This window comes from Aquila chrysaetos, chromosome 10, assembly GCF_900496995.4.
Source record: "Aquila chrysaetos chrysaetos chromosome 10, bAquChr1.4, whole genome shotgun sequence".
Lineage (NCBI taxonomy): Eukaryota > Metazoa > Chordata > Aves > Accipitriformes > Accipitridae > Aquila > Aquila chrysaetos.
Genome location: NC_044013.1, coordinates 39,149,606 through 39,174,928, shown reverse-complemented (window position 1 = coordinate 39,174,928; position 25,323 = coordinate 39,149,606). Strand labels below are relative to the sequence as shown.

Here is a 25,323-nt window from a genome sequence, read left to right as displayed (position 1 = left end):
TATCTTTCAAAGGCTGGCTCAATTTTCTATGTCTTTGATTTCCAATTTTCCCAATAATTTGCAACTGACCCCTCCAGCGTACCACTTCCCGACTTCAATGACTCATATGAATGTTCTCTGACCGCAGTCTTTGGATGCGTCACAGGCCAAGCACGACGGGCTTTTCCTGGCAAAGGCTGCGCACTCTGGCCCAATTTCACAGAAGCGCTTTAGCACAACTGTACTTCAGATGCAACCACAGAAACAGTGCACGTGCTCAAACTGAAACCCATGGTTAAAAACCTTGTTGGCTTAAGGATACTTGTATATGCACGCTGTACTTGGGCATTAAAGGCTGTTAAGTCTAGGTGCTTTAGTGATACATAACAAGGAAAAAGGTAAAACAATTTACCTTTTCTTGCCCAACACAGCTGCACAGGTCCAGCACTGAAATATCGGGCCAGCTGTCTATAAGACAAATTTATCCTTAGTTCCTTTCTGGCCAGCCACTTTTCAAGAGGATGCCAAAGCTCCTCCTATTCTTTCCTCTCTTTCCAGGGCTCCTATCTGTAGTTTTGGAACATCTGCCTATTTTCTCTCTCAGATATTTTTCCTGATTCTCTCTGTAAATCCAGCCAGATGGATTTGCAGCACCAGATTTCTTTCCTCCTGTTGTTGCTGTCAAAGTAAAGAACAAAAACTCTCCGATTTCAAGATTATTATTGTTATACGTTATTATACATCTGACCTTTGAAACATATATTCTCTATAACCACTATCTCTTACTTTGTGCAAAGTTCATCTGTTATCTAAATAAATGTCAAATTTGGGATCTTGTTAAGCCTTTAGCCTCAGTAACAATAACTGTGAATTCTGGAGTTTACTCAGACAGTGTAAGAGAAACATTTATTTCATTGATTTTGACTATTCAACCTTTAAAATTTCACAGACTGTATTTGTTCTTGAGGTATGAGAAAAGAATAACATCTCTAGATCATTCATTATTTTGTATTCTTTCACTGTTTCCCCATTTATTTATCTGCTTTCCAAGAAACTTTCCTCACAGGAATATATCTCTGGGCTCTGGGTGATTTTTACTGCTCTTTTATGAGTCCTTCACCAGTTTTATGATAGTTTGGTTGGTTAGTTGTTGAGGTTGCGAAGCCACAAAATCAGGGCCTGTAGCTGCTCACAAAAATACTTTTTAAAAGAAAGAGAATCTAAAAGCAGACAGGAGGTATGAAATCCACTATGTTCAGGGTGTTGAGTGGTAACAATTTTTCTATAAGCGCTTTTGTTATTTTCGTATTATCAACAGAATATCCACCATCACTGGTCACTTGCACCAACCTGCAAAACTTAGTGAAGCTCCTGTTACCTAACAATGCAAATGTCAGCTCAGATCTTGGAAATGCATGAGAGTACTTTCAAAGAGTAAAAGAAATGGATGAAGACTGAAAAAAAAATGTGCACTAGAAAAGGGCTAGCTACCTTACAGAAAGCTCTGAAGTGTGGGAAATTCTCAATGTATTTATTTATTAAAAAAAACCAAAACAAAACCAACCCCCTCCCCCAACTATGGGAATTGTTCCTAACACTTCATGAGACAGCCTGGATGCAAATATCTAGCCAAGTAAATATAAACCAAGTAGTATAGAGTTTCTTGCTGGTTTATATTAAAAATAACCATGAAGACATCAGCTTAAACAACAAGTAGTTTATTTAGCATACTTAATGAATCCTTGCACACGGCAATTTCCTAAGTCCTCTGACCTTCTTCCAAAAATCCCTGCTCTTATGAATGAAGTGCTCTAATTGCCCTGCTTGTGAGGACCAACATAGGCAACGAGAATTAACTTCTTAAAAATAAAATAAGATTAGACTGACTTTGGAAGTGACTCCTTCAATGTATCAGAATCTTCTGGCTCATAATAAGGTTCCAAAATAGGTTTTAATTTGACTTCTTCTGGTAGTTTTTGAGTCTCTTCTCTCCTGCTTCCATCTCTTAAAAGCGGAACCAACGTTTTCCAGTTTTTCCCTGATACTAAAAAGGAAAGGAATGGTTAATTTTTTCCCCTCCACAGAAACAGAAGAAAATATACAAGTGGTTTAAATAGGAAGCTGATGAAAGAAGAAAGAAGCAGGAAGAAAGGGCTTTGTGGTTTTCTTCCCCATACTGTTCCATGACTTTTCCATATTTCAGCTGGCAAGTACAGCATAGATGGATCATACAGTTAAATACTTCTGTGCTGGATGCTGAGCTCCCAAACTATAGGGTTTGGGGCCTCCAAAGTAGCTTCTTGGCTATCTGGCTGCCATCGTACACTGTTCCATCTCCTCAGGATTTAACACATATTATCTGCCTTGTAAAATCTACGGTCAGAATGATGAATCTATGGGGCTTCTATTCCAGAGAGTAAAACTACTATATGAATAATGAGCCCACTTAATCCTTTACATTTTGTGCTGACTGAAAATGCCATTAACTTAGCTACTGCCATTATCATTAAATGCATAAACCTGACTGCCCTCTAACAATTAACTGATGCTGCTTCTATCAGCAGTGCGTAGCCCATACTAGGATTTAGGTCCCTGAAACCCTCACCTCTGCCAGGCTTAATAGAGTAACTGGGATTTCGTTTGAGGTCCCCAGAGTACCCAGGGTCTTCATTGATTATGCCCAGATTAGTATTCCATGTGGACCAGTTCACTTCATCAACCCTGGGGAGAGAACAACAAAACCAGTATCTAGTCTAAGGATCACCAGACAACTCCAGATGAGTTTACGTCACAAACTGCCACCTCTCAAGCCTCACATCTGACCCAGAAAACAGATTAAGCTGACTGCTGTAGACAGTGTTAGTGCACTACTTTTCAGAGTGCTTCAGGGGGAAAGTTCTGCTTCCCATTACCAGATATCTTAATGTTGTTTGTCTACAAAAGATTGTTCATTTGACATACAAACAGGTTACCTAAAGCACCATCTGTAATCATCTTGACCGTCAGGTGTGACCCCCACCAAGACTTGCTTCCCAGACCGGAATGAGCGCCTCACACAGTTCAAGTAGCTGTTTTCAATATCCAAGATTGTGATGGCTCTCTACCAGGTAAAAGAAAGCAGATGACTGAGAGGCTGCTGTTTCAAAGTCATACAAATCCTGAATTCTGCCTTTATTTTAAAAACCTTGAGCTTTTATCATTGTCACCATCTTAGAGCAGGCATGGTAACCATGTCTGAAACATCACCCTCTGTTAGTATGTCATTAAAAATGCTGAATTACTGCCCTGTGATTAGAACTATGAAGTTCTCTTCCTTACTTCAAACAAAAACTGATGTGCCTTTGAGATTCTGGTAAAGATTGTTTTTCCCCTTGCATAATCCCTGTCTTCATAGTCTGACCAGGATTTTCCACCATCAAAAGCCCAAATAATTCTGTCTAATTACAAAAGTACTTCTTTTCTTAAATTCTGAACATCTGTGGAACACTGGCCACATCTGCTCAGGCAAAACATCAAATATGCATGGAAAAGGAACTAATATACTTTTTTTAGAACTGTTCAGGGGAATCAGAAAGCAGCAGTGACCTGTTATTTTAGAAACATGTCAGTTCCTAAAGAGTCTCTCTGAAATTTCTTATGATTCCCCACACCCTCTTTCTCGGATAGCAGCCTCACAGAAACAATGTACCTGGAGTTTCCAGATGCTCTTGCTCTCCTGGGCAATTTTGCTCACAGTTTCCCCCATCAGTGCAATAAGCATGTTGAGCAGGAGGATATATGTAAGGATGACATAGAGAACCAAAAGGATGACAAACACAGACTTGAACCTGTAGTTCTCTGTGAACTCCAGGTCCCCCATCCCAATAGTGAACTTGAAAAGCTCCAAGCAGGTATAATACAGACTATTGTAGGATGTGCGGCCTCGCTTCACATGGCAGCACCGGGCATATTCAGAGCTATTTGTGTCTTGCCCCTCATTGTCATCTTCAATTAAAGTCACCACAGCTGTTGCAAAAAAGGAATCATATATGCAGGATGAAAATACAATTTGAGATCATAATTCCATTGCAAGCAATGAAAATGAGCATAAAGGGAACATATGTTATCTTCATGGTGCATTGTCCTCAGTGAAATTGCTCTATAAAATATTCCCCATAACTGACACCCTCTCAGAAGGTGTTATCTGAGTTTTATCTATATAGAACAGGATGACTGTTTTCCATTCAGCTTTGCAAAGCAGTTTGAGACCCAGGGATGAAAAGCTGTATGAAATTACTATATATAATTGTTATTCTAAAGAAATTTTTTTTTTTTTGTAATTAGGTTAATTTGTTAGATTTTAGTTGGAAACAAAGTCTAAGCCATTTGAAAAAAAAAAATATTCTGAGATTCTTTAAAATAACAAAAGTAACTCCAAGTATGATATTACCTGTAGAAAATCCCAGGAGGAATACTAGATAGACAAACATGAAGCGACATAAATCTCTAAGGATCATCTGTAACACAGAAACAGAGTATTTTTATATTGCTAAAACTTGAATATAAACTGCAACAAAAACTGGTAGAAAATACTGCTTCACCTCAAGAAGGCATTTGCTGTGAGCTGGCTGTTCATGCATTAAACTGTTGTTTATCCTGTTGAGATAAACTTTAATACAGAAAACATTTTTCTCTGTTATTCATGCAACAGTTTACACACATATGCAAGACATATGTATGCCAAATAGTTTCATCTTTGTGAGTATAAACCACATTAAGGCAGTTGCATATTTCTTCCCCTCTTGGGCTAGCTGTCTACATCGTATATAGAGGTTTATTAGCCAGCTACTGCCTCTTAGCTAATTGCTCTGTTTGGTAACATTTAAACTATACCTAAAGAAATTTCCAGCTAGTAGAAAGCCATTTCACACCAGACCAGTCTGCACAGTTCTCAGTCTACTTTCACCCATGCCTATCCAACTGTAGTTATTTTGAAGCATGGCAGGTTACAATAGTAATATTGAGACTGCTATAAAATGTATGGATGAGAAGCAGGAGGTTTTTCTACATAACTTAAATTGTATCACTTCACTTGGAAAATAATAGCTAAGTATAGTAGAGAGATAATGAGAATCGCCAGTGGCATCATGGAGCTAGATATGGCGACTTCTCTCCTGGAAATGGGGTCGTTGGCAGCAGTGTCCTAATCTGAGCACTCTGCTGGCCTCATCACCCACTCACTGGACTGACCTTGGCAATCATGACAGAGTAAATGCCCATCTGCTGGAAGCCACGGGTGTAGTACAGCATGTTAGCCCAGCCCAGGGCCAATGAGAAGACCATGGAAGCCACGTACAGTTCCTGGCCACAGAAGTACAGCACCACAGAGCTCAGGAGGAGCAAGGAGTGAACAAAGCTGAAAGACAAGCATGGTCCGAATGCAGAGTGCTGAGTTGGCCACAGATGGTGGGAACAGAGGAGCCCCATGAGGTATACAGCAGAATGAGGGATTCTCCAAAACACAAAGGAGCCTTGGCAGACACTTCCTCTCTTCCCTTCATTCTTTCCCTTCTCAAATCCTACAGTTCCTCTTGCAAACCCCTCAGTTTCCCCACATACAAACTTCTGTAGTCTCATCCCTGCTCTTCCTTGTGACTGGAGGGAAGAGAAGTCCTTGAAAACACTCATTTCTTCAGCACTCCCTCTCTTTACGCAGACCCATGAAATTGCCCTGTTTAGCTGCACTCCAGCTGGGAAAAGAAAGGGCCCAAATTACTGAGAGGCAAAGCTCCCTACAGGAATGGGAGGACTTCTGCACATCCAACGCATACACTCAATTGCAAATCCAACTTGGAGATCTATTCCTAACTCTGCTGCATGACATAGTCACTGAACTTCTAGACACTTCATTTGCTTTACCTCCAAAGGAGGTTACTGATCCAGACTCACTTGTTCAAGTGCTATGATATCCACTGGCAAGTATTTTGTAAGGACCCAGGAAATTATAGCAAAGCATCTACGTATTACAAGTGGCTTCAGCCAAAGCTACAGATCTCACACACTCATCTGTTCCATGCTGAAATGCAATCAAAGATATTGAAGCTTACAAAAGAACCTCACTGTAGCTGTCAACTATCAGCGTCTTGAATGATGGGCGCCTCTGCACGAAATACTGTATCTGAAAAAAAGTAGGAATGAAGACCAGGTTTGCATCCAAGGAGGGATTAAGTATCCCATGTGAATGCATCAACTAAGCACTGATACCTGTACCGGGGAGCTGGTACCTATAAAGCATTTCACAAGAATAGCTCAAAACCAACAGTGGTATAAGATCTAGGGAGGACTCTTCCAGTAACACTTGATTTGTCTTACATCTGGTGTCTCTTTTGAAGACAACAACCTATTCAGTCACTGGTTTGAGGACCTGTGATTCCCTGTACACTCTCCATTGGCTCCCAAGAGGAAGCAGGGGGACTTTAAGCTAAGACAGGTAATCTTTAATGGAGGCCTGGCTATTTGCAATACCCCATTCTGAAGCTTTGGCTAATTGCCCAGGTGCTCATTGACTTCTAAAGATCGCTTTTTATACAATAGATAAAACTGTATCTTAGCTCATTAGTAACCTCAGAACTCCTAATCAGGCCAAGGAAAAAGATTTTTAGCTCTTGACTAAAACATGGATTATCTTAGCAGCCAATGCTAATGAATAGGAAAGGCATGTTTGAGTCTCTCCTACACCTACCCAAACAGCAAAAAGGAAAAGTTTCAAATATCTTACCCCTCTGAAAAAAAAATAGAGACCTCCCAGAACACTCAGGATCTCTCCAGTCACTCGAAAATATTCCCCAGTGCTGTGACCAAATGTGAAGGGAGGCTGTATAAGACAGGAAGATAGATAAGTTCAGCAGAACTGGAGATAGGAAAGACCTGGCCTTGCCAGCAGCTGAAAGCAACCACATTTCTGGGGGAACAGGTTAAGTTTCTGAATGTGTTGCAGCAAGGGGACAAGACCGGGAAGCAAGCAACGTCAAAATCTCCCTCCTACCTTCAGGAAAGAAGAAAATTCTGATGTTAGGAGCACACATTCAAATGGGAGGCAGATCTGGGATATCATGCACTGGGTGGGTCCCCTGATATATGACAGGAGTAACGTACCTTTTCCTTTTTCTCTACAGGTCTGTAGTAAGCAGCTGCAGTGAGGATGATGATATGCATGGTATAGACAAAGAAGTTGAAGTAAAATAAGTGTTTGACGAACCGGTCCCACTTGTCTTGCAGCAGCCTGTTAAGGGGTTCCACCAGCAGCATCTCATGACGGTTCTGAGCAGAAGAAGAAAGAGGAGAATCTTAATGGGACCAGTATGTACTGGGCTTTGAAAACAGCAAATTATATTAATCTTCAGTAAATGTTCCCTCTGGTACCCTTAAACTCAGGAAGGGAGATTGCTGTTTTACAGAAATGAGGCAAAAGATGCACTGTGTGGAACATGGAGCTCTTCCTGAACAGTCCCCCAGCCTGTGAATATAATGCCAAGGAAGTGCATACTCACTGGTGTTTCACTACTGTAGGCAATAATCTCAAGCACTGAATTTTTCTCGCATGTGTCTATACAGGACAGGTCATAAAGAGATGAGTGGACAGGTCCATAAGCCCATTCAGTGAACTTCCTAGACAAGTGTCTGCACTCAGGATCTTTGATCTCTCGTCTGAGGATGTATGCGAAAATCTAATTGCAAAAGAACAATACAGCCAACATTTCAGTGCTAATGGACTTCTAGTTCTTCAGTATCTCCACATGACAGGATGGCTAATTTCTCCCTAGTTTAACTGTGCTGAAGTCAACCCACTGAGCCACTGCAGAGATCAAAGTCTGAAGTAAACAAAACTAATTTTCTCACTGGATGCTGGGGAATGAGAAATACAAATACTGCTTACAACTCGCCCATTATCTGTTTCAAAACTGCAAGAGAAAAACAGAGATGTATGTTACACATCTCTGAGCATGCAGTCATTTTGAATGGGGACTGTCAGAAGGCAAGTTATACCAGCCAGTCAAAAGTACAAGGCCTCTAGTAGTTCAGATGATAGCATAGACCCACTTTCTGTTTCCACTTGGGCTGCCTTGCATACCAGTGGTATATGAATAATGCCAGCTGGGCACAGACAAACACACACACACACTTTGTAGCCTTTAAGGACTATGCCGTTTTGCATGTTAAACTGCAGGATCAGTTCCTCTTAACTAAAAGCGCCCAACAATAAGCAGTGATACAATCTGTCCTGCATGAATGTTTTGCATGTACTCTGTATAATGTGATACAGTAGTGGGACAGTTAAACACATTTGCTCACCTACCCCTATCTTCCCTGTTTTGGCTGCCAAGGTTAATGGAGTCAGCCCTTTCTTGTTGGTGAGTTCTTCTAGCTTCAGGATTGGATTAATTTTGGCACCAAGGATCAATATGTTATTGTACATCTTGGTAACAAACTTGGTATTATCCTTAGTATTATCTGCAATCTCCACCAGTGTATGCAGGACCATATTGCCCATGGAGTCCTCAGCAGCAATGTCGGCTGCCTGGTAGGGGTTCTCAAGGAGGAATTTCACAATGCAGAGCTGGTTGGTGCAGGCAGCCAGGGACAAAGGCAGCTCCCCTATGGACAAGCAATGGGAAGAAAGCCCATTACTACATGTGCATAAACAGAAAGATCACGTTGTTTTCATCTTTCACCATGAGGAGAAGAGGTAAATTTCTTTGTCTGATATAGCACCAATTCTTGTCATAGCTGTTAGAATCACATTTTCTTTGGTTTAAATGCATCACAGAAACATGGTGCTTAAAGAAGCACTGAAAGGACAGCTAGCAGAAGGTTACAACCTTTCAAAGGATACAGTGCCTGGAAAACAAAGGGATGCAGACACCAAGCTCACGCTGAACACAACCAGCTACCGACTGTGTTTCTTTATAATCTCAGCCTTTGGGAGTAAGTATTTGGACTAGAGTGGTGGAACAGCCCATCTGGTAGTTCTGAGCCTCCAGTCCCACATAAACAGGATTATTTAACAGCTTGCACTTGGGATAATGCTAGGATAATTCAGTCAATAAAGCCCATACTGTGCTCACCCCTACCAAAATAAAAGCCAGGTTTCCCTTTGATTTTCCTGAAGAACTCCCCACAGGCTCTTGCATGAACATCTGCTCCGTTCTGGACCAAGAGCTTCACCAGGTACATGTTCCTTCTCTCAATGGCGATGTGAAGTGCAGTTTGGCCTACAGAGACACTCAACAGACAGAAATCTTCAACACTTAGTACAGACTGAGAGCTTTCAGGCACTGCAATTCATTCAGCTCCGTGTAAGATGGTGGAACCGAGAGCTTTGCAGACTGAAAAGCTCTAGAATTGAACAAAAAAAGATGGCACAGACAGCAAATGCAAGTCCCCTGAACTTGCTCTTAAATCACTGTATATCAAAAATGGCAGAATATTGCATCTAACAAAACACTGCTCTAGCACAAATGCACTGATTGTTAATCACACACTGGAACTTTGGGGTGCTGCATCCTCAGGCACAAGGCCTCATGCAGAAGACTGTTTGAGAGCCCTGCCTAAACCTATCTTCAGTCTTAGCACCAAGAGTATTCACTGTAGCAACCGTTTCTCTTACCCTTGTAGTAGTTGTCAGTATACTCTGCATTAACAAACTCTTTCAGAGTTCCAGTTTTCCTTGCAATATCCAGCAGTAAGGGAATGGTATCATTTTTCCCATCATGTAGATTCAGCATGGCTTTCAGTAAGCAGGTTTTCCCAGTTTCTGGCTCTGTAACACAAAAAATAGCAGCTGTATAGAAGTGATTACAAACCTACCATCCACTCCCAGGCATGCAGGAATTAATGAGGTTCCTTTCAAAAGACAAGAAAACTCATTCAGGGTTTCAAAGAAAATTTCAACTTTTCTGAATTCTCCTGTACCTTACAATCAATGGGTTGCTCAATCAATAGGGAAGTACTGGCTATTAGAGGACCTTCTGCAGACACTTAACACAATTACAGTTTTTTGTTTTCATCTCAGGAGCACTACTGGAAGAAGAGGGCAACTTACGGTATGTGACACTAAAGGGTACCTTTGAACTCATCATCTGTGAGATGCTTCAAGGTTCTATTAAGGTAGAGCAGCAGATCATCCAGGTCCTTTGTGTTGCCTTGGGCTACAGCATCAAAGATCCTTCTGCGGTCATAAAATTTGAAGGCTTTTTCTGAGCAGCCTGTGATGGAATCTGTAGACAGGAGCCTAACAAGGGTAAATTTCAGTTACTCAAAGACAGATATTTAGTAGACTTTTTATAAACTACCAGAATACTATTTTTCATTTGCTTGTGTGAAGTAGTAAGTGCTACAGAATAGTATAGATGGATCTGCAAAGTCTACAAGATCAACAAAGTCTGCAAGCAACTGTCCTGATAAAACTATGTATCTGTTCCTGAGAAGTTGTTGAAGTATGGCAGTGTAACTGCAGGCGTGGGAGCCAGGCAATCCCATGTTCTCATTCTGAGTGATGTCCACTCACTGAACAGTCTCAAGCAAGTGAATTAAGGCCTACTGCTAATTTTGGGCAAAATATCCATGGACTGAATTTTCAGAGATGCCAAGAGACAACAGCTATTGTCACAGATGCAACGCTCCTTATTTTGGCATAGAAAATAGTGAAACTGAAAAAATGGGCACGGTTTTGCAGAGAGAATAAATGCTGCTCTAAGAAACATGGTCTGCAGCTGTCAAAGTGTTCATTACAACCAAATCTTACAAGGCAAACTTACTTGTGAAGTTTCCCCCTCTCCAAATTGGCATGAAATTTGATGACAGAAGGAGCCATCAGGTGATCCATCTGGTAAAAGGAGTCCATGGGAGCCATGTCCTTGTCACTATCCCCCATCACAAACCGCCCACGTCTTGCAAAGATGTTGCTTTTGTGTGGCTGCACCTTGGTGCTGAGTGTACCCTGGAGGCTGTCAGGGGTTTCCAGCATGGAATCCTCCCCATCCGTGTGTTCATCTGTCACTTCAGATTCCTCCATGTCAGAACTGCCAAATTTCTTCATCTTCCCAAGAATGGAAGACATGGTTAGCAGGCAGTCTGTGAAGAATGACACAAACACCTCAAGTCAGCACTTTACGGGGCCATGAGTCCCCTTTTGCCTAGGACTACTCTCCAGAAACAGCAGGGAGGGGATTGGTTGTTCTCATTCCAGAAGTGAGACAGATGGACACATATTCACTATGCCCAGCGTTGGAACAGTTTAGTAGGTCATTACCTCCACGCTGTTTGCTACTGTCCCCACTGCCCTTACCCATTTCAGAGTGGAGAAAGCAAGCCAGAGTGTCCCAGAGCTTGCCAGTCACCTCACTGCTGAGCTGACTACTGCTTAAAACTAGCGCCTCATCCTTCTCCCATCATTGTTAAAGCCTGAACAATCTCTGCTTTTCTTCTCTCCTTTCTAACTGTTTTGCCACTGTATGCCACAATATAGTCTCAGAATTATATCAGGCATGTGAAAAAAGCCTGCTTGTGCCATAACCATATCTCAGTGATCCTGAGCGCAGAGGGCTTCCTGCATATAGGAAAATTATCACTTAATGGCTCTACCAGAGTTACAGCAGTGCTAGATGAAAACTGGGGCATGTGATTCTTGAAAGATGAGTGTCACCTCAAACGTGAGATACGGAAACAGAAAGGGAAAGATTACCACAGATAAGAGGTGACTGTAATACCACATGTCTTGATTTTGTCTCATTTACAACCACAATGAATTTGATGCAAGTTAACAAATACACTATACTGAAAGTAGAGCAGGCTTTTTTTTTTTCTTTGCTTTCTTATCAAACTGTTTTAATCAGACAAACGTTGGTCTTCATGCCACTGAATGCAAAATATTCTGAAACTCCAGCAGTGGAGACAGGAATGCATCATATTTGAACTGCTGTATAGCTGGCTTTCAGAGACACCTGATCAGCCTTAGAAACATACTCTGAAATCCTAGATTGCTTGGAAACCTTACAGCTTTGAGCACAAGAATGTTACAAAATCTTTAAAAAGCCTTCAATTATAAACCAAATTACAGTGGTCAGTAATCTTCTCTGTATATTCAGTGTGAAAACAATGTCATAAACATGCTTCAAGGTTGTTTCTCTTCACAAAAATATTCTGAGGGATTGTCTGCAAACCTACATTGTACATTAAAGCTAGATTTTCAGTTCTATGGGACTAGTTAATATTTACATTAAGGGTCACTTACATTTTCCTGTGCAAGTAGGATAGGAACGAAACTTTTGTCAGGCATTTGCATTTTCTATAATTTTGTACAATATATATGTAAATAACACATCAATTTGCAAACTTGCACATTTAGGGTTATCGGAAGCAAAACAGCGTAGTACAGACGAAATACGAATGACTGCAGTTTAACTTGTTATGTCGTCTGAGCTCACCTTTCAAGTTCTTTGTGTCCTTAGAATCACTCTGAAAGAATAACATCTTATTAACTTAATTGTTCTATAAATAAGAAATTACATATAGAAAAGTATTTCCATTTGGAATATGATACTAAAAATACAGAGGAACAATTTTACTTCAGTGAAAAAGTTATAAAAATAGTTTTTATAAAAAAATCGAGAAAAACACACTAGGAATACAGCCATGTATAATTTCAATTTTTTGTCCTATTTAAATTAACGTGGATTGAGCCAAAAACATCAGAGAGATGGCTATGGAAAATGGAATCACTTATTTTCCACAGAATAGGTGCAATATTACAATCCGCAAAATAGACTCAATCCTGTCTCCCTGGCAATTTGCTCAAAGCTAGTTTAGTCATCATATGTGCTTTTGTTTCTAAACCTTGTTGGTAATATCTTTGATAATGAAGACGAAGCCGCATTTCCTCATGAGTATGAATTTGCACGGGAAATAACCTTCAAAATTATGTGGAAGGATTCTTTAAAAAAAACTTTAAAATATTATCTATCCTAAAAAGTGCATAACCTACTTGAACTCTTTGAATCCTACGTACATTGAAGTTTGGTACAATAAATGAGGTAAGGAAATATTTTTGACAGAATGTCTAAACACATCACAACTTATAATAAAAAGAGAGTTTACAAGTAACTAACAACCATGCTATTCAAATACACATGCAGAACTTACAAATATTGCAAAAAATCCTATCTTCAGCAAAATAGTCCAGTCTCAGTAAACACCCTCTGATCTATAGGAATTTGGTGCTGGGTATTCCTCCTCCAAGGTGCCTGGACTGAAAAGCCCTCAGAGTTTGCTTCTCCACTTCATTTGTCTGCAAAAGTGTCCTATGTGTCTGATGATTTTTAGAATCAAGGGAAGCTCACTAGAAGAACAGAGAATACAGTAATAAGATCATCAAGAACAATTCTGGAACCAGAAGCATCATGGGCTTCTATTCCCAGGAGTTTAGCAAAGCTCTTTACAAGAATTGCAGTAAGTTGCTGTTGTTTTTTCCTCCCCTTTAATTGCATTTAGTAATGGAATACTCTTCTCCAGATTTCCTCTTTGTAAATACACTCAAGCTTGCAAAAAAAGCCAAACCACCAGACAATTGTTTCTGTGGGTCACAGCTTCATTTCAATTTACAAAACTATGTAAAACATGCCACAGCTCTTCTCTGACATCAGTCATCTTTCTGGACATCTTTCTTAGGTGGCTGCTGTAAAGCCCCACCAAATAATTTTAAGATAAGCTGATTCCGAAGAGAGTTGAGGGAGAACCAATGACAGAAGGTCCTAAGGCCATTCTATCGTTCCATGTTCCTACTGTGTTTTATTTAAATAATATATATATTTAACAGTCAGCTTTTAAATATTAATGGCATTAGGAAAAAAAAAATTCTTCTCTAATCCAGGATGGACACAACACCCTCAGAAATTAAGAACTGTGTCACATATTGTTAAATATGTAATTTACATAAGATCTTTCTGCCAGAAACTAATCTAAAGAAACACCTTTTCCAGCAGGCTGAGCTGATAGGCTGTAGCTGTTAGGCTAGAATCAACCTCCAAGCCTCTAGCTCCTGAGGTTTTGAGTTAAATTATGAAATTATTCAATGAAATTAGCTGGTTTATGTTTTGCAAAAGGTAACTATCTTTCTAGTCTTGCCATCTATCTATCTATATATGTATAAAAGAATAATATATTTGCCTATTTAATAGCAAACTAATTATACTACTTAAAACACCCTACGGCATTGTACTCAAAAGAAATAAAATGCCTCTTTTTAATGCATAAGTATAGATTACCAATAAGCCAGGTCCTTAGCTGGCGCTCCTGGAGCTTTGCTGAGCAGAGCATCTCATTCAATATTATGATTAATTCTTCACCATTTCCAAAGCAGAGACTCAGTAAGAAAACTATATGGATAAGTGGAGGGTCTCCCTTATTCAGTCAGTCTCTAGCTTCTTGCTGGTCCCTTTTGCTAAATGCTCCTTCTCTCTCTTCTCCCATTCCAGGCATCAGCTCCTTTCAGTCTTACTGTGCTCTGATGTACACACTTCGGGAGCTTTCTGCCATTTTCTGAGTTGTGATGCCTCCTTCCTCAGCCTCTTTGACCTGCATTTCTTGTGAAGATGTTATTTCCTTCTTACCAGCAGCACTCCATTGCTTTTTGCAACAGTTGTTGGACATACCATATTCCATCTCGGCAGGGACCTGGTTTAAAGGTGTAAGCTCATACGGAGATGTGAATGCTTATCAAAATAGGCCAATAATAAACAAGAAGGAATTTATTCCTTTTTCTTGAGCCTGCATACAACATGCTGCACAGGCTTTCTACAACTTCTGTGCTTGAGAGTAATTTTACCAACTAAGAGCCCTCTCCACCACTGCAAATGGAAAAACATCAGCAGATGTGCTAGAGTTCTTACAGACATATCCAAAGCTGGCCTGCAGGTCAGAGATAGTCTAGCCTTTGCTAATAGAATCTAAAATCAGACCACAATTTTACCAGCTTCTGGCAACAAATACCACTTGATTTCATGGTTAACAGCATGCTGGAATACTATTATCAGCTCTTTCCAGTTATTCAATAAAATGAAAGCAGATCTGTTGGTACAAAAATATTTTATAACAACATAAAAGGGAAAACAAGATAAAACAAATTCAGACTTTTCACAAAATCTTTAATCTAGTCTACACTTTCTCTGTAATTCCTATACATGCCAGTAGTTCCCTAAACACAACATGGAATAGATGCATGGAGGGAGGGTGGAGGGAGATGGAAATTAATCCATGTCTGTAATTAAGATCTCAGAGCAGCACTCTCACTACAAAAACAAGTCAGACCTGATGCTGCTAATGTGCAAGATAGGAATACACGTCCACATTTCAGTCAAAATAGATGCTTCTAAGTAATGAAGTTGTATCTAGATAACATGAATTGGGCTTTTATAACTCTTGAGTTTGCCAGGTCCTCCAGTTTATGACAAATTCTGACCATTTCAGAGAGGCCCTGATCCACTCTACCACCCAAAAAACAAATGTAAAATAATTATGTATGGCAAGTAAGGAAAATAGTTACCTCCCACCCTATAAATGTATTTTCCACTCGGATATAAGCCCTGCATGCCAGGCATCTCCAGTCATGGTACTGGCCTAGCCATGCCTTTGACCTTAGTCCACTGCACCTGACCTGGGTAGCCACAGAAATAATCCCCCATGCTTTATTTTGATTGTTTTGTCGAGGTTCAAATCAAGGTTGTATTCCGTCTTTTACAGAGACAACATGCAACATGTAAAGACTGGCATTCACTCTGTGCAAGAGCCAACGAACTCCCCAAACAAGGCTGACATCCTGGTCTGCTACCTATATGTATGTATATTGTGAGACAGCTTAAGGACAAGAAGTCTCTAATGAAAACATCAGACTAAGTTCCAGACAGCTACTCATCTCTCCTAGTCCTTCTAAACCTATTTCCTACCAGAAAAAGGAGCCTTGCATGAAATACCACTTTATGCAGAAAGTTAATGGATCTTTCCTAGCCACTCAGTCAAATGTAATGTGATAATTCTTATTTCACAAATGGGAATGACAAAGCAATGAAATGTGAACACCCAGAAGTGGACATTAAACACAAGTTGGTTTTTTTCCACTGTAATGAGTAAGATTGCATGTTGAATACAACTCCAGAAAAAGTGAAGGAAGTGAAAGATAACACTGTAAAGCCAGGGGGAAAAAAAAAAAAAAAAGCTGCATCTCAGGCCATTCAAGACAATAACTTTATTTTCTGTGGAACATCACCATGGCAGCCCCCACAGCAGCATCGACATCCTTCCCGTAAATGACAGGGCATGGAAAAATCCTTTCCACTTCCTGCCTCAGTACCTCATTCCTGGCAAGGGCACTCCCACTCCCCAGAATCCTCCTCACTCCCATCTCCATCAGGTGCTGCACAGGTAACATGGAACAGAGGTTTTCAACGATGCCACGACACAGAGCTCTGGTTACATGACCCAGGGAGAGGTCAGAGACAGCAATATTGGTCACTGATGCCAACTGCTCAGGAATGTGTCTCTCTCCAAAGATGGTTGGGTGGACTGAGAGTTTGCTGTCATTTTGGGCCAAGGCTGCTTCGATTATCTTTGTATAGATGGCAGGCTCCTGAACCTGAAGTCCTGCAGATGGGAAATACCATGTTACTAATCTCTCTTACATGTAGAGCCTTAAAACGGACGTTGATCCACCTGTTCAGCAAAGTATTGGGTATCTTTTTCCGTGTCCCAAAGGTAACTGTTTTTCCAGGATTATGAACCACAGTTCTCCCACCAATTGTATCTAGAATCTGTGATACTAGAAATCTTTTTCTGATTACAGAAACTGCCTTTCCTGGTAATACAGCTGTTTGCCTACACTGAGCTAACTTACATGAAATAACATCTTTAAAGGCACTAATGGCAGACTTCAGCTTCAGTGGCTGGATTGCACATGAATACAAAGTTCACTTCAAGTGTTCACTGAAAGAACAATTTCAGAGCTTATTTCTGTATTGCAAAACCCAAGAGATTATTAGAAAAAACCTGTGAAGACCATGTTTAAAGCACTTGGAAGATATTACGTGAGTTTGAGTCTTAAAATCCATTAGAGTGCTGCAAAATACGCAGGAAAAAGCAACTGATCTAATCAAGGGACTCTTTTAGACTGCAGTCATACAAAATTAGAGGCTGTTCTCAAATCTGCTGACCTTTGCTTTTGAAAAACTTGCAAAAAATAATTCTCTTGCATTCTTGAAACAAAAGAAAACCCAAAACCTAGAGGCAATGTTAACGTGGAGTCCAAGCATGACTGTCCCAGCGTGTTCATAAGCTGCAGCAGGAAATTCCAGAGATCTAGCAAGCATGACCCAAGAGTTACATCCTTGTTCCCTGTATGGCATGACAAAACACCTCTAGGCTTGTTCCTTTGCCTTAGCTTCCTTTTACCTTGCTGCTCAACCTCAATTTTAAGCTTAAACTACCCTTGAAATAGCTTACCTAGCTCTTCTGTCCACCGTGCCACCATGTCCACAAATGTTGCTAGCACATTGCCTCCGTTAAGTGATGCTGCCACTGCCAGGTAGTCATCATTGAAGTAGGGAAAATAAGTAACAGCTGAGGAAGGATCTGGTGTCTCTGGAGGCTGGAAACCCGAGGGCATTGAGACAGTCAGCTGAGCAGAGGTACTGATATTAAGAACTAGAACACAAAAGAAAAAAGTCAAAAAAATTATTAAAAAAAAAAAAAAAAATCAGTGTTTTACTAGGATACCCTGAAGGACAATGAGAAAACCAAGTAAGATACCAAAATTATCATACCTGCATCAGTCCTCTCAGTCAGACAGGAATAAACAGAGCACTGGAAATCTCCTAGAGCAATTCCTACTTTTGCTCCTTTGGGTATTCCATGCCATGCACAGATTGTCCTGCCTGCAATACTGCCAGGGTCTCCCACCTCTGGAAGCAAGTGAACAGGAAAGCCGGATTTTTTCAATCTGCAATCAGAACAATATTATTGCAGGAAAGCAGTATGGGCATGTGCGGCACGACTACAAAGACCTCTTTGAAGTCACAGATGAACCTGGCCATACATTTGTGGCTGCTGGATTTATGGATGCTTTCACCTATTTAGAAAACGTTGTCTTGGACAGGGGCAGCATTCCAGTTCAATGGGCTGGATAAACTAGGATAGTCTAGATGAATAGCTTTCCTTTATATGCAATCTGATTACCTGAGATTATACAGCAGTACATGTTCAGCAAGTTTAACCTACTGATGTCATATGGACAAGCAGTTCCAGGGCAAAGGAACAATCACAAAAACAGCAAAAAGAAGTAACTTTTAGGTGCCAAAGAACTTTAAGCTGTCATGCAGTTAGTGGTTCAAAACCAAATCACAAAGAGTTAAGTCCAACAAACTCCTTACACAATCAGCTGCAAGATACATTATATTGCTACAGCAACAACATCAGATTAGCAGAAGTTCAGTAGCCCAAATGCAAGTTTCTGTCACTCTTTCATACCTTCATGAGCCGATCTTTTCACCTTGGAGTCCTGGCCTAACCTAAGCCCTGAAATATATAAGGCCTTAGCACTCAGCCCTGAAAGAGCAAATCATTAAAATAAATAAGTAAATAAAACCCCAAACTGATTCCCTGTAAGACTTCCTGTAGCCTAACAACTCTTAGGTATTATCACAAGTAAGTCTTAGTAGTTATGAAGGAGCTCAGCTGAAAGAACTAGGGAGTAATAACTGTCTTTTAACATCACAGAGGTAACACCTTGGCTGCAGTCTGCACTTGTCCATCCATACCACCACAGAAAGAGAGAGAACAGTTTGGTATACAAGGCCTCACTAATGAGTCTCTCAGCACTGCTGTCTTGGGTATTTCTAAAAACACCGTGCCAGATTTTATATAATTTAAACATATATACCTTACAAACCAGAGCAAACTCTCAATAGTTCTTCAGTACAGGCCATACCACAATTGATTAGGAGTAACTTTCAATCACTTTTTATCTGTAGCGCATTCATACTTAGGGCCCAAAGAGGTGTTCACATTGCCTGACACAAGCAATGCACAAAACCCACTGAATGACCTTAGCACTTACATGTCAGTATTCCAGCTTTTGCTTCTGGAATTAAAATATCCCCAGCTGGCAGCATTCTGGATGGACATCAGTGGCTTCTTCAGGCCACACAACATGGCAACCACATAGTCATGGATAGTGCCAGCTGCATCATAAGACTTCAGAAAACCTGGACTTTTAAACAAAACATTTTAAAAACAAAAACAATGAGGGGTGCTTTAAGGCAGTGGGAGCAAGATTACTTCCATTGCTACAGGGAATTTCAGACATGTGTGGTCCTATCTAAAAATGAAACAGCCACCTTCAGTGATCAACCTGCATTTTGTTGTTTTGTTTTGTTTTTTTTTTAAATGGAATTTGTTTTCCAAGCTGTTACCACAGCAGCAATACTTATCTCCTGATGGAAGATGGAGAGACAGCAGCTTTAAGGAATGAGTTGTCTAGGTTCAAAAGCACGCCACTGCAAAAGTTACCAGGAAGGTAGTAATTGTTTGCAGAAAAAAATGTCACTTTGTTGATCCTGGAGCATTTCACAAAAACAGGTATATTCCTGCAGTTGCTCTAAGATCCACAAATGATATGAATAGAAATGTACCAAATGGTGAAACAAAACAGGAACAAAACAAAGCAGCTGGACTTATTTACACAGCTCTAAAGCAAGATCATGCCATGCTCCATCTATTTTCTGGACACACACTGGAAGAAACCAAGATCTAGTAAGTTCTTCCCCATTTATGGAACCCGAACTCATTGCAGAGAAAGACACTGGCTCTTTAAGAAACATAGCATACTGCAGACGAAACTGAAGAGCAAATCTTGCTGATGCCAAGCCCTAAGCGAAAAATTATATCCTCTGCAAACATGCCACAACAAAGCAGACCATTCCTAACACCTCATAAGGATCTCAGTGTCTAAGGAAGGAAGGAACTGAAATTAATTTAGGGACTGTTTGTTTTAGCATCTGGCAGTAACCAGACAAAGCAACTCTGTTACTGTTTTAGGCGTGTTTGTACTTTTCACAATCTGCACAAGGCAAAATTATAGTGTTCAAACTGCATTAGCAGAGCTCCTCTGAGCGGTAGGACGGACTAGAATTGTTCTATGATACTTCAAGGCTTCTGTTACTATATGGCCAAAAGCTTTTCTCTTTCTTAAAGAGATCTGTACTATTTTTATGAGGTCAGAGACTCTTGTGTGCTCAGCTGCGTATAGTTTATATTGAATACTGACATTTTAAATATTCTTTCACTACTTAATCAATATTATGATTACAGAGAAACACAGCTCCTTTGTAGTGGCATTAACATGCTACAGGAATACTAGTTGTCACATAAATTCAAGATGAGAAACTGCCAGTGAAACAGCTTGATGTACCTCTTCTTTAAATACCAGTAGACTGTGGCACACCCAAATCCTGTAGCCAAGCTGATATGTGACTGTGGCAGAGGAAGAGAAGAGAGGAAGGTGGGACTGCAGCGGCCGTCTTGCCAAGTAATCAGATGACTGACCTCCTCCGGCTCAAAGGTAGGGCCTGTACCACACTCTGTCCACTTGCAACCTGAAACACACAGTATCTGAGAAGTCCAGTGACTCCCTGCAGTGCAGTCTGCCTGGCATTCTTCATTTCTGGACACCCTTGATAATTTGTCAAATATATTGGAAAAAAGCAGAAAGAGAGCCAGTAGTGACTGTAATCAAATTAATTAGTCATAGTTTTCAGCCCTAGATAACGTCATAATGCCAGTCATCCTTTGCTAAAACAGAGAATGGTATGCAAGGCCTTCCCTTCTCTATAAGCACTCCTAGTGTCTAGAGGAACAAGCAGCTTGCACCTTGAGATATTAATGATACAACTCAAATAACAGATGACCCACAAAAAAAAAAAAAATCATGGTTCTGCTATGGGAGGTAATGAGCTGATATGACAGCTCTCACATATAAACCTTATCTGGGATCTGCCGTGTCATGACCTAGAGGCTGTATTAGTAACGAACTGCCTATGACGGATAGCACATAGTTTCATCACCTTTTGAGCCAAAGCAACAAGAAACCTGGATCTATATGTATTAAGCAATGGACTGCAAAGTACTAAAGAGTATCCCTCCCCTGTGCTATGCAACAAAGCTTCACCAAAGGTAGAATAGGGTTTAATTCAGTTTTACCAGTCCAGCATGCTCCTTTTGAACAGAAAACACTACACCGTTGATGAAACCTTCACATTCTTTCATGTGAAGGCCTCAGCTAAATTATAGCACTTCTCAGAGCTTTCTCAGCAATGTCTGCTATTGCTTCGGTCCAGGGCACTACTTCCTGCCCTGACATGCTCACCACAAGCAGTCCTGCAAAGGCAGTATAGGGTCCTGGCAGAGCAGGAGACTGCGCAGAGGCTGAGCTCAAGCACTGTCATGTGATGTTTGCTAGCACACTCCACAGCACAGCTTTGGCCTCTGACAACTACTGCTCTTCCAGGTGATGTCTGGCCACAGTGTGGGGATACACGCTGTCTCCAGCTGGCTCCGTAACTGCAGCACCTTTTGGTTTTTGGCTGGCCATGGGAGCAGAGTTTCAAGCTGTGGTGTGCCCCTTGTCCTGCAGGTCAGAAAAGAGACCCGGCTGCTTAACTGACTAGCACAAATATGGCTAGAAGAGTCTGTCTTGGGCTGAATACAGGGATTTGAAGTTACACTCATACAGTAAAAAGCAGCCATGAAAGCTGGGAAGTACTATGTGAAACATGCAAAGCAAACATGTACTTTTTCCTGGTTCCCTTAATTCCCTGTTCTATCAAGTCTGTTTGAACTGGATTTCCAATTGGTTTGCTTTCCTAGTTTTAAATGGATTCTAAGAAATATTATTAACCATAAATCTAACCCTAAAGGATGCTATTAAAAATGTAATTTGCGTCCCAAAGGGCATGGATTCACTTAGTCTACTCAAAACAAGTGAGAGCAAACACCCTCTTTCACTTGATAGAAATGAAACAAAAGTGGCATGTGGCTTTAGCAAATAAAATATTAACCGATATGGCATAAGAATCTATGTCTACCATGAACCCAGGAAGCTTTGTTATGCAGCCCTTGGGACAGCTGGAAAGCAAGCAACAGCTCCTTCAGTCCATCAGCCTTTGGATTTCTTTCTTTATAATAATTTTTGTATTTAACGTAAAATTACAGCCAGCAATGAATAGCATAGTGTCTCTTAAAGCAATTAAGACCCTGACAACTTTTGACAGGCAGTGACCAGCACTTTTGGGAAATCTATTCTGTGGTTTACAATAAATCTTTGCTTAATCTGCGTAACTCCTATTATTATAAGACTTATATAATTGTTCAGATGTGCGCATCATAAGGTAAAGAGAAAGAAGACATGGAACCACATTCTGAAAGTCTTAGACGTCAGTAGGTTTATAGGATGTTAGCCAAGAAGATAATCCATCCCTACCTCACAGGGTTGGCAATCCAAGGCCTGAATTTTTCAAACATCCTCGCTGTCACAAAGATTATTTGAGTATTTGCACAATCAAGCCTCATGTGACTATCTCACTGTGGCTGATTTTGTTTCTGAGGTCTTGGCCCTTCATTCTACAAGCAGCTGAGTATTCAGAATCATGACCATAATCCTTTTTCAGCTCCTACTAACAGAAGCATAAGAAGCAAGATGATTGCAACATGACAGTCTATGACTTGCTAGGAAAAAAATGCCTTGAGATTATTATTTTGAAGGGGGGTGGGGGGGAGAGGAGGACTGAAAACATTGTTTACTGAACTTTAATTTTTCTCCTGTACTTTCAAACAGCACTTCAAAATAGCATAGTGATATTCACCGTTGGATAGCTACTGCTATGCACATTCTAACATAAAGATCAAGCATAGCTTATTTTTCAAGGCATACACAGAACTGCTAATACTGCTACTGTAGAATCACTAGAAGGTATTGAGATACTGGGCAACAGCTAGTTAAGTGTTTTATGAGGTGAACAACATTCCCCCTGCCCCCAAGTCATTCACATGATGCAGAAGTTGTTTCAACTGGCAGCAGATAGCATATGATGGACAAACAAAAAACAAGCCACAGAGATGTTATTCCTCCTTTGTATTAATAATTGTGCTGACTCTGCAGGGATCTCATAACACTAAATCCTTTAACTAATCTGTGTAAACAACATCGTTAACTATAGTCAGTAGCTGAAATTCCAGTAATTAAAGCAAGATTCCCACAGAAGATCTTCTGTTAATTCTGTTTTATGGAAGACCAAAGTCAACATGCAGCAGTTTCCTACAAATCATCTCAGTGTTAAAATTTCATTTTCTGCATCATAATACTCTGAACAGGGATGCCAAAGAATTAACATTACCTTTATCTCTTTTCCAAAACACAATCCCATGCATTTGTCCTGAAATGCCAATATGACTGACTCTTTGAAGCTGCTGCTGAGGTAGAGCAGCAAGGCATTCATTCAATGCTCTTACTATTCTCCGGACATTCTGCTCCATTCCCTGCAATCATAAAGCATTATTCTGAGCATGAAACCATTAGGATTCACTCAGTGTATTTATTAAACAAGGCTACTCTAGTCAGAAGGGAAGAATAGAATTCATTTAGCTTATTAGCATGTATTAGAAAAACATTCACTACTAAATTGAAAAAAAAAAAAAAAAAAAAAAACCAAAAAACCCACAAAGCCACAAAAACTAAAAACCAATACTATCAAGTTGAGAATTAGATAACAGCTTCTTAAACTGAAGGCCAAATAATTCTTAATTTCCTAAGTTACCATACTCAACTATATCCTTTAAAATCCATTAACACTCACTACATGCTTTCATTAGTTCACCTCATATATTGGTCACCTTTTTCCTCACAAAGAGGATTATCTGTGTGTTCTGACTGGCATGCAGTCTCCCTTACATCGTCCTAAAGCTCCTCCGTATCTACTCACTGGTGATTTTGATGCTGATACTTCGATTCTGGATACTCTATTCCTAGAACTGCCCAGCAAACTGATCTACTCTGGAAACTGACCAAACCATGCCACAAGAGAAGCTGTATTCCAGCTTTCACACTTTCAAAGATTCAGATTACTTTGTGACAGACCAGCATGAAGATTATAAGCAAAAGTATTCAAATATAGTCTACATATAGATATGAACTAACCTGTGCATACATACTTCTGGCTGCATAAACATGACTGTAGGGAGGAAGGCTGGCCTGTTTGGTATCTTTGCTCAGAAATTAGCCCCTGGACTCATTACAATACACGGCCAGAGGAACGTTGATACGTATTTTTTATGATTCTGATTCATCCTTTCTTAGACTGACCAACACAATGAATGTAAAGATCTTTAACAGGACTACATGTTCCTGGTTATTTCCATGGGGAATTTCCAGTTATGATTCCATCTCACATTAAAGTACAAAATACTCTTCCAGTTGGCAAGTGGCTGCTGTTTCCTGACTGGAAACATCAAAGACAACGTGTTGGTTCATGGGAGAACAGTTTTAGATTGTCTTACGCAACTTTTCAAAACCTGGTCTTTCTTAAAACAAGCAGCTTTACTTGACTTTCTTGAACAGTAAGCAGAGAACACTTTAATTCTACTTTCAGACCTCCAGACGCATGCAACAACCATCTCCACCATTCTAGGCCAGGAAAGCCACTGAGGTCTGCATAACGTAGCAACACAACACGGCCACAACAAGGCAAGGCCAGTATCCTGAAATCGCCAGCAGCGCTATCTGCCACCCCTTACCTGTGGTCCAGCTTCCAGGCTACTGGTATGCGCCTGCGTCTCCCTGGAGCAGCTCTCTGCCACCACCTGCCCTTGCTCTGCCCCCATCAACAGGGCTGCCTTAACTGATGTCGTGCCCAGGTCTATGCCCAGGACGCAGGCAGGAGCAGGCCCGCCTGCTGCCTCGCTGCCTGCCATGGCCACGGGTAGAGAGGATTGCTTTCACCTTCCCCACCACACACGGGTCTCTCTACATGGGGGCCAGACCGACACCCACCATGCTGAGCCCCACACTGCTCCTTGCTGTCCCTGAGGCGGCACCTGCCCCAAAAGCCAAGGGTGCCGAGGGCACAAGCAGTGCGGGCTCCGACCCCAGCAGCGCGCAGAGACTGGGCAAACTGGGCTGGTAGAGCGGCCTGGACTTTGCCCTCTGGCTGAAGATGTCTCCCCTCAACAGTACCTGAGCACTATCCCTCCATCTTGAGCGTGACAAACCGT

At 40.8% G+C, this 25,323-nt stretch overlaps 2 protein-coding genes and 2 long non-coding RNA genes across 8 annotated transcripts; 2 read left to right on the top strand and 2 right to left on the bottom strand.

Annotated features, from left to right (window-relative positions):
• Positions 1-1,681: 1,681 nt before the first annotated feature.
• LOC115346865 (transient receptor potential cation channel subfamily V member 1-like) lies at positions 1,682-13,347 on the bottom strand. 4 transcript variants are annotated; one of them, XM_030027421.1, is made up of 17 exons: positions 13,159-13,272; positions 12,251-12,474; positions 10,776-11,091; positions 10,083-10,249; positions 9,626-9,778; positions 9,084-9,230; positions 8,315-8,613; positions 7,509-7,685; positions 7,114-7,278; positions 6,737-6,832; positions 6,066-6,136; positions 5,209-5,374; positions 4,409-4,475; positions 3,668-3,984; positions 2,952-3,079; positions 2,585-2,700; positions 1,682-2,023 (listed from the first exon to the last, which is right to left on the bottom strand). In XM_030027421.1, exons 3-17 carry the CDS (start codon positions 11,075-11,077, stop codon positions 1,857-1,859), a joined length of 2,538 nt encoding a protein of 845 aa, XP_029883281.1. In that variant the 5' UTR covers positions 11,078-11,091; positions 12,251-12,474; positions 13,159-13,272; the 3' UTR covers positions 1,682-1,856. The 4 variants fall into 4 exon arrangements, with proteins under 4 accessions (XP_029883281.1, XP_029883280.1, XP_029883282.1 ...); XM_030027420.1 differs by lacking the exon at positions 12,251-12,474 and having other exon boundaries at positions 13,159-13,347; XM_030027422.2 differs by lacking the exon at positions 12,251-12,474 and having other exon boundaries at positions 9,090-9,230; positions 13,159-13,347.
• LOC115346887 lies at positions 8,608-10,718 on the top strand. The gene is made up of 2 exons (XR_003925295.1): positions 8,608-8,704; positions 10,031-10,718. It is a non-coding gene; the product is annotated as an uncharacterized LOC115346887 (long non-coding RNA).
• On the top strand, positions 13,344-16,133 carry LOC115346885. Its single transcript, XR_003925293.2, has 3 exons — positions 13,344-13,464; positions 14,490-14,701; positions 15,754-16,133. It is a non-coding gene; the product is annotated as an uncharacterized LOC115346885 (long non-coding RNA).
• Positions 14,753-25,164, bottom strand: SHPK (sedoheptulokinase). 2 transcript variants are annotated; one of them, XM_041126590.1, is made up of 8 exons: positions 24,847-25,164; positions 23,451-23,592; positions 20,471-20,654; positions 19,118-19,270; positions 17,826-18,001; positions 17,506-17,706; positions 16,361-16,650; positions 14,753-14,960 (listed from the first exon to the last, which is right to left on the bottom strand). In XM_041126590.1, the coding sequence occupies exons 1-8, from the start codon at positions 25,021-25,023 to the stop codon at positions 14,763-14,765; spliced, it is 1,521 nt and encodes a 506-aa protein (XP_040982524.1). In that variant the 5' UTR covers positions 25,024-25,164; the 3' UTR covers positions 14,753-14,762. The 2 variants fall into 2 exon arrangements, with proteins under 2 accessions (XP_040982524.1, XP_029883293.1); XM_030027433.2 differs by lacking the exon at positions 14,753-14,960 and having other exon boundaries at positions 16,241-16,650.
• Between the last annotated feature and the right edge of the window lie 159 nt (positions 25,165-25,323).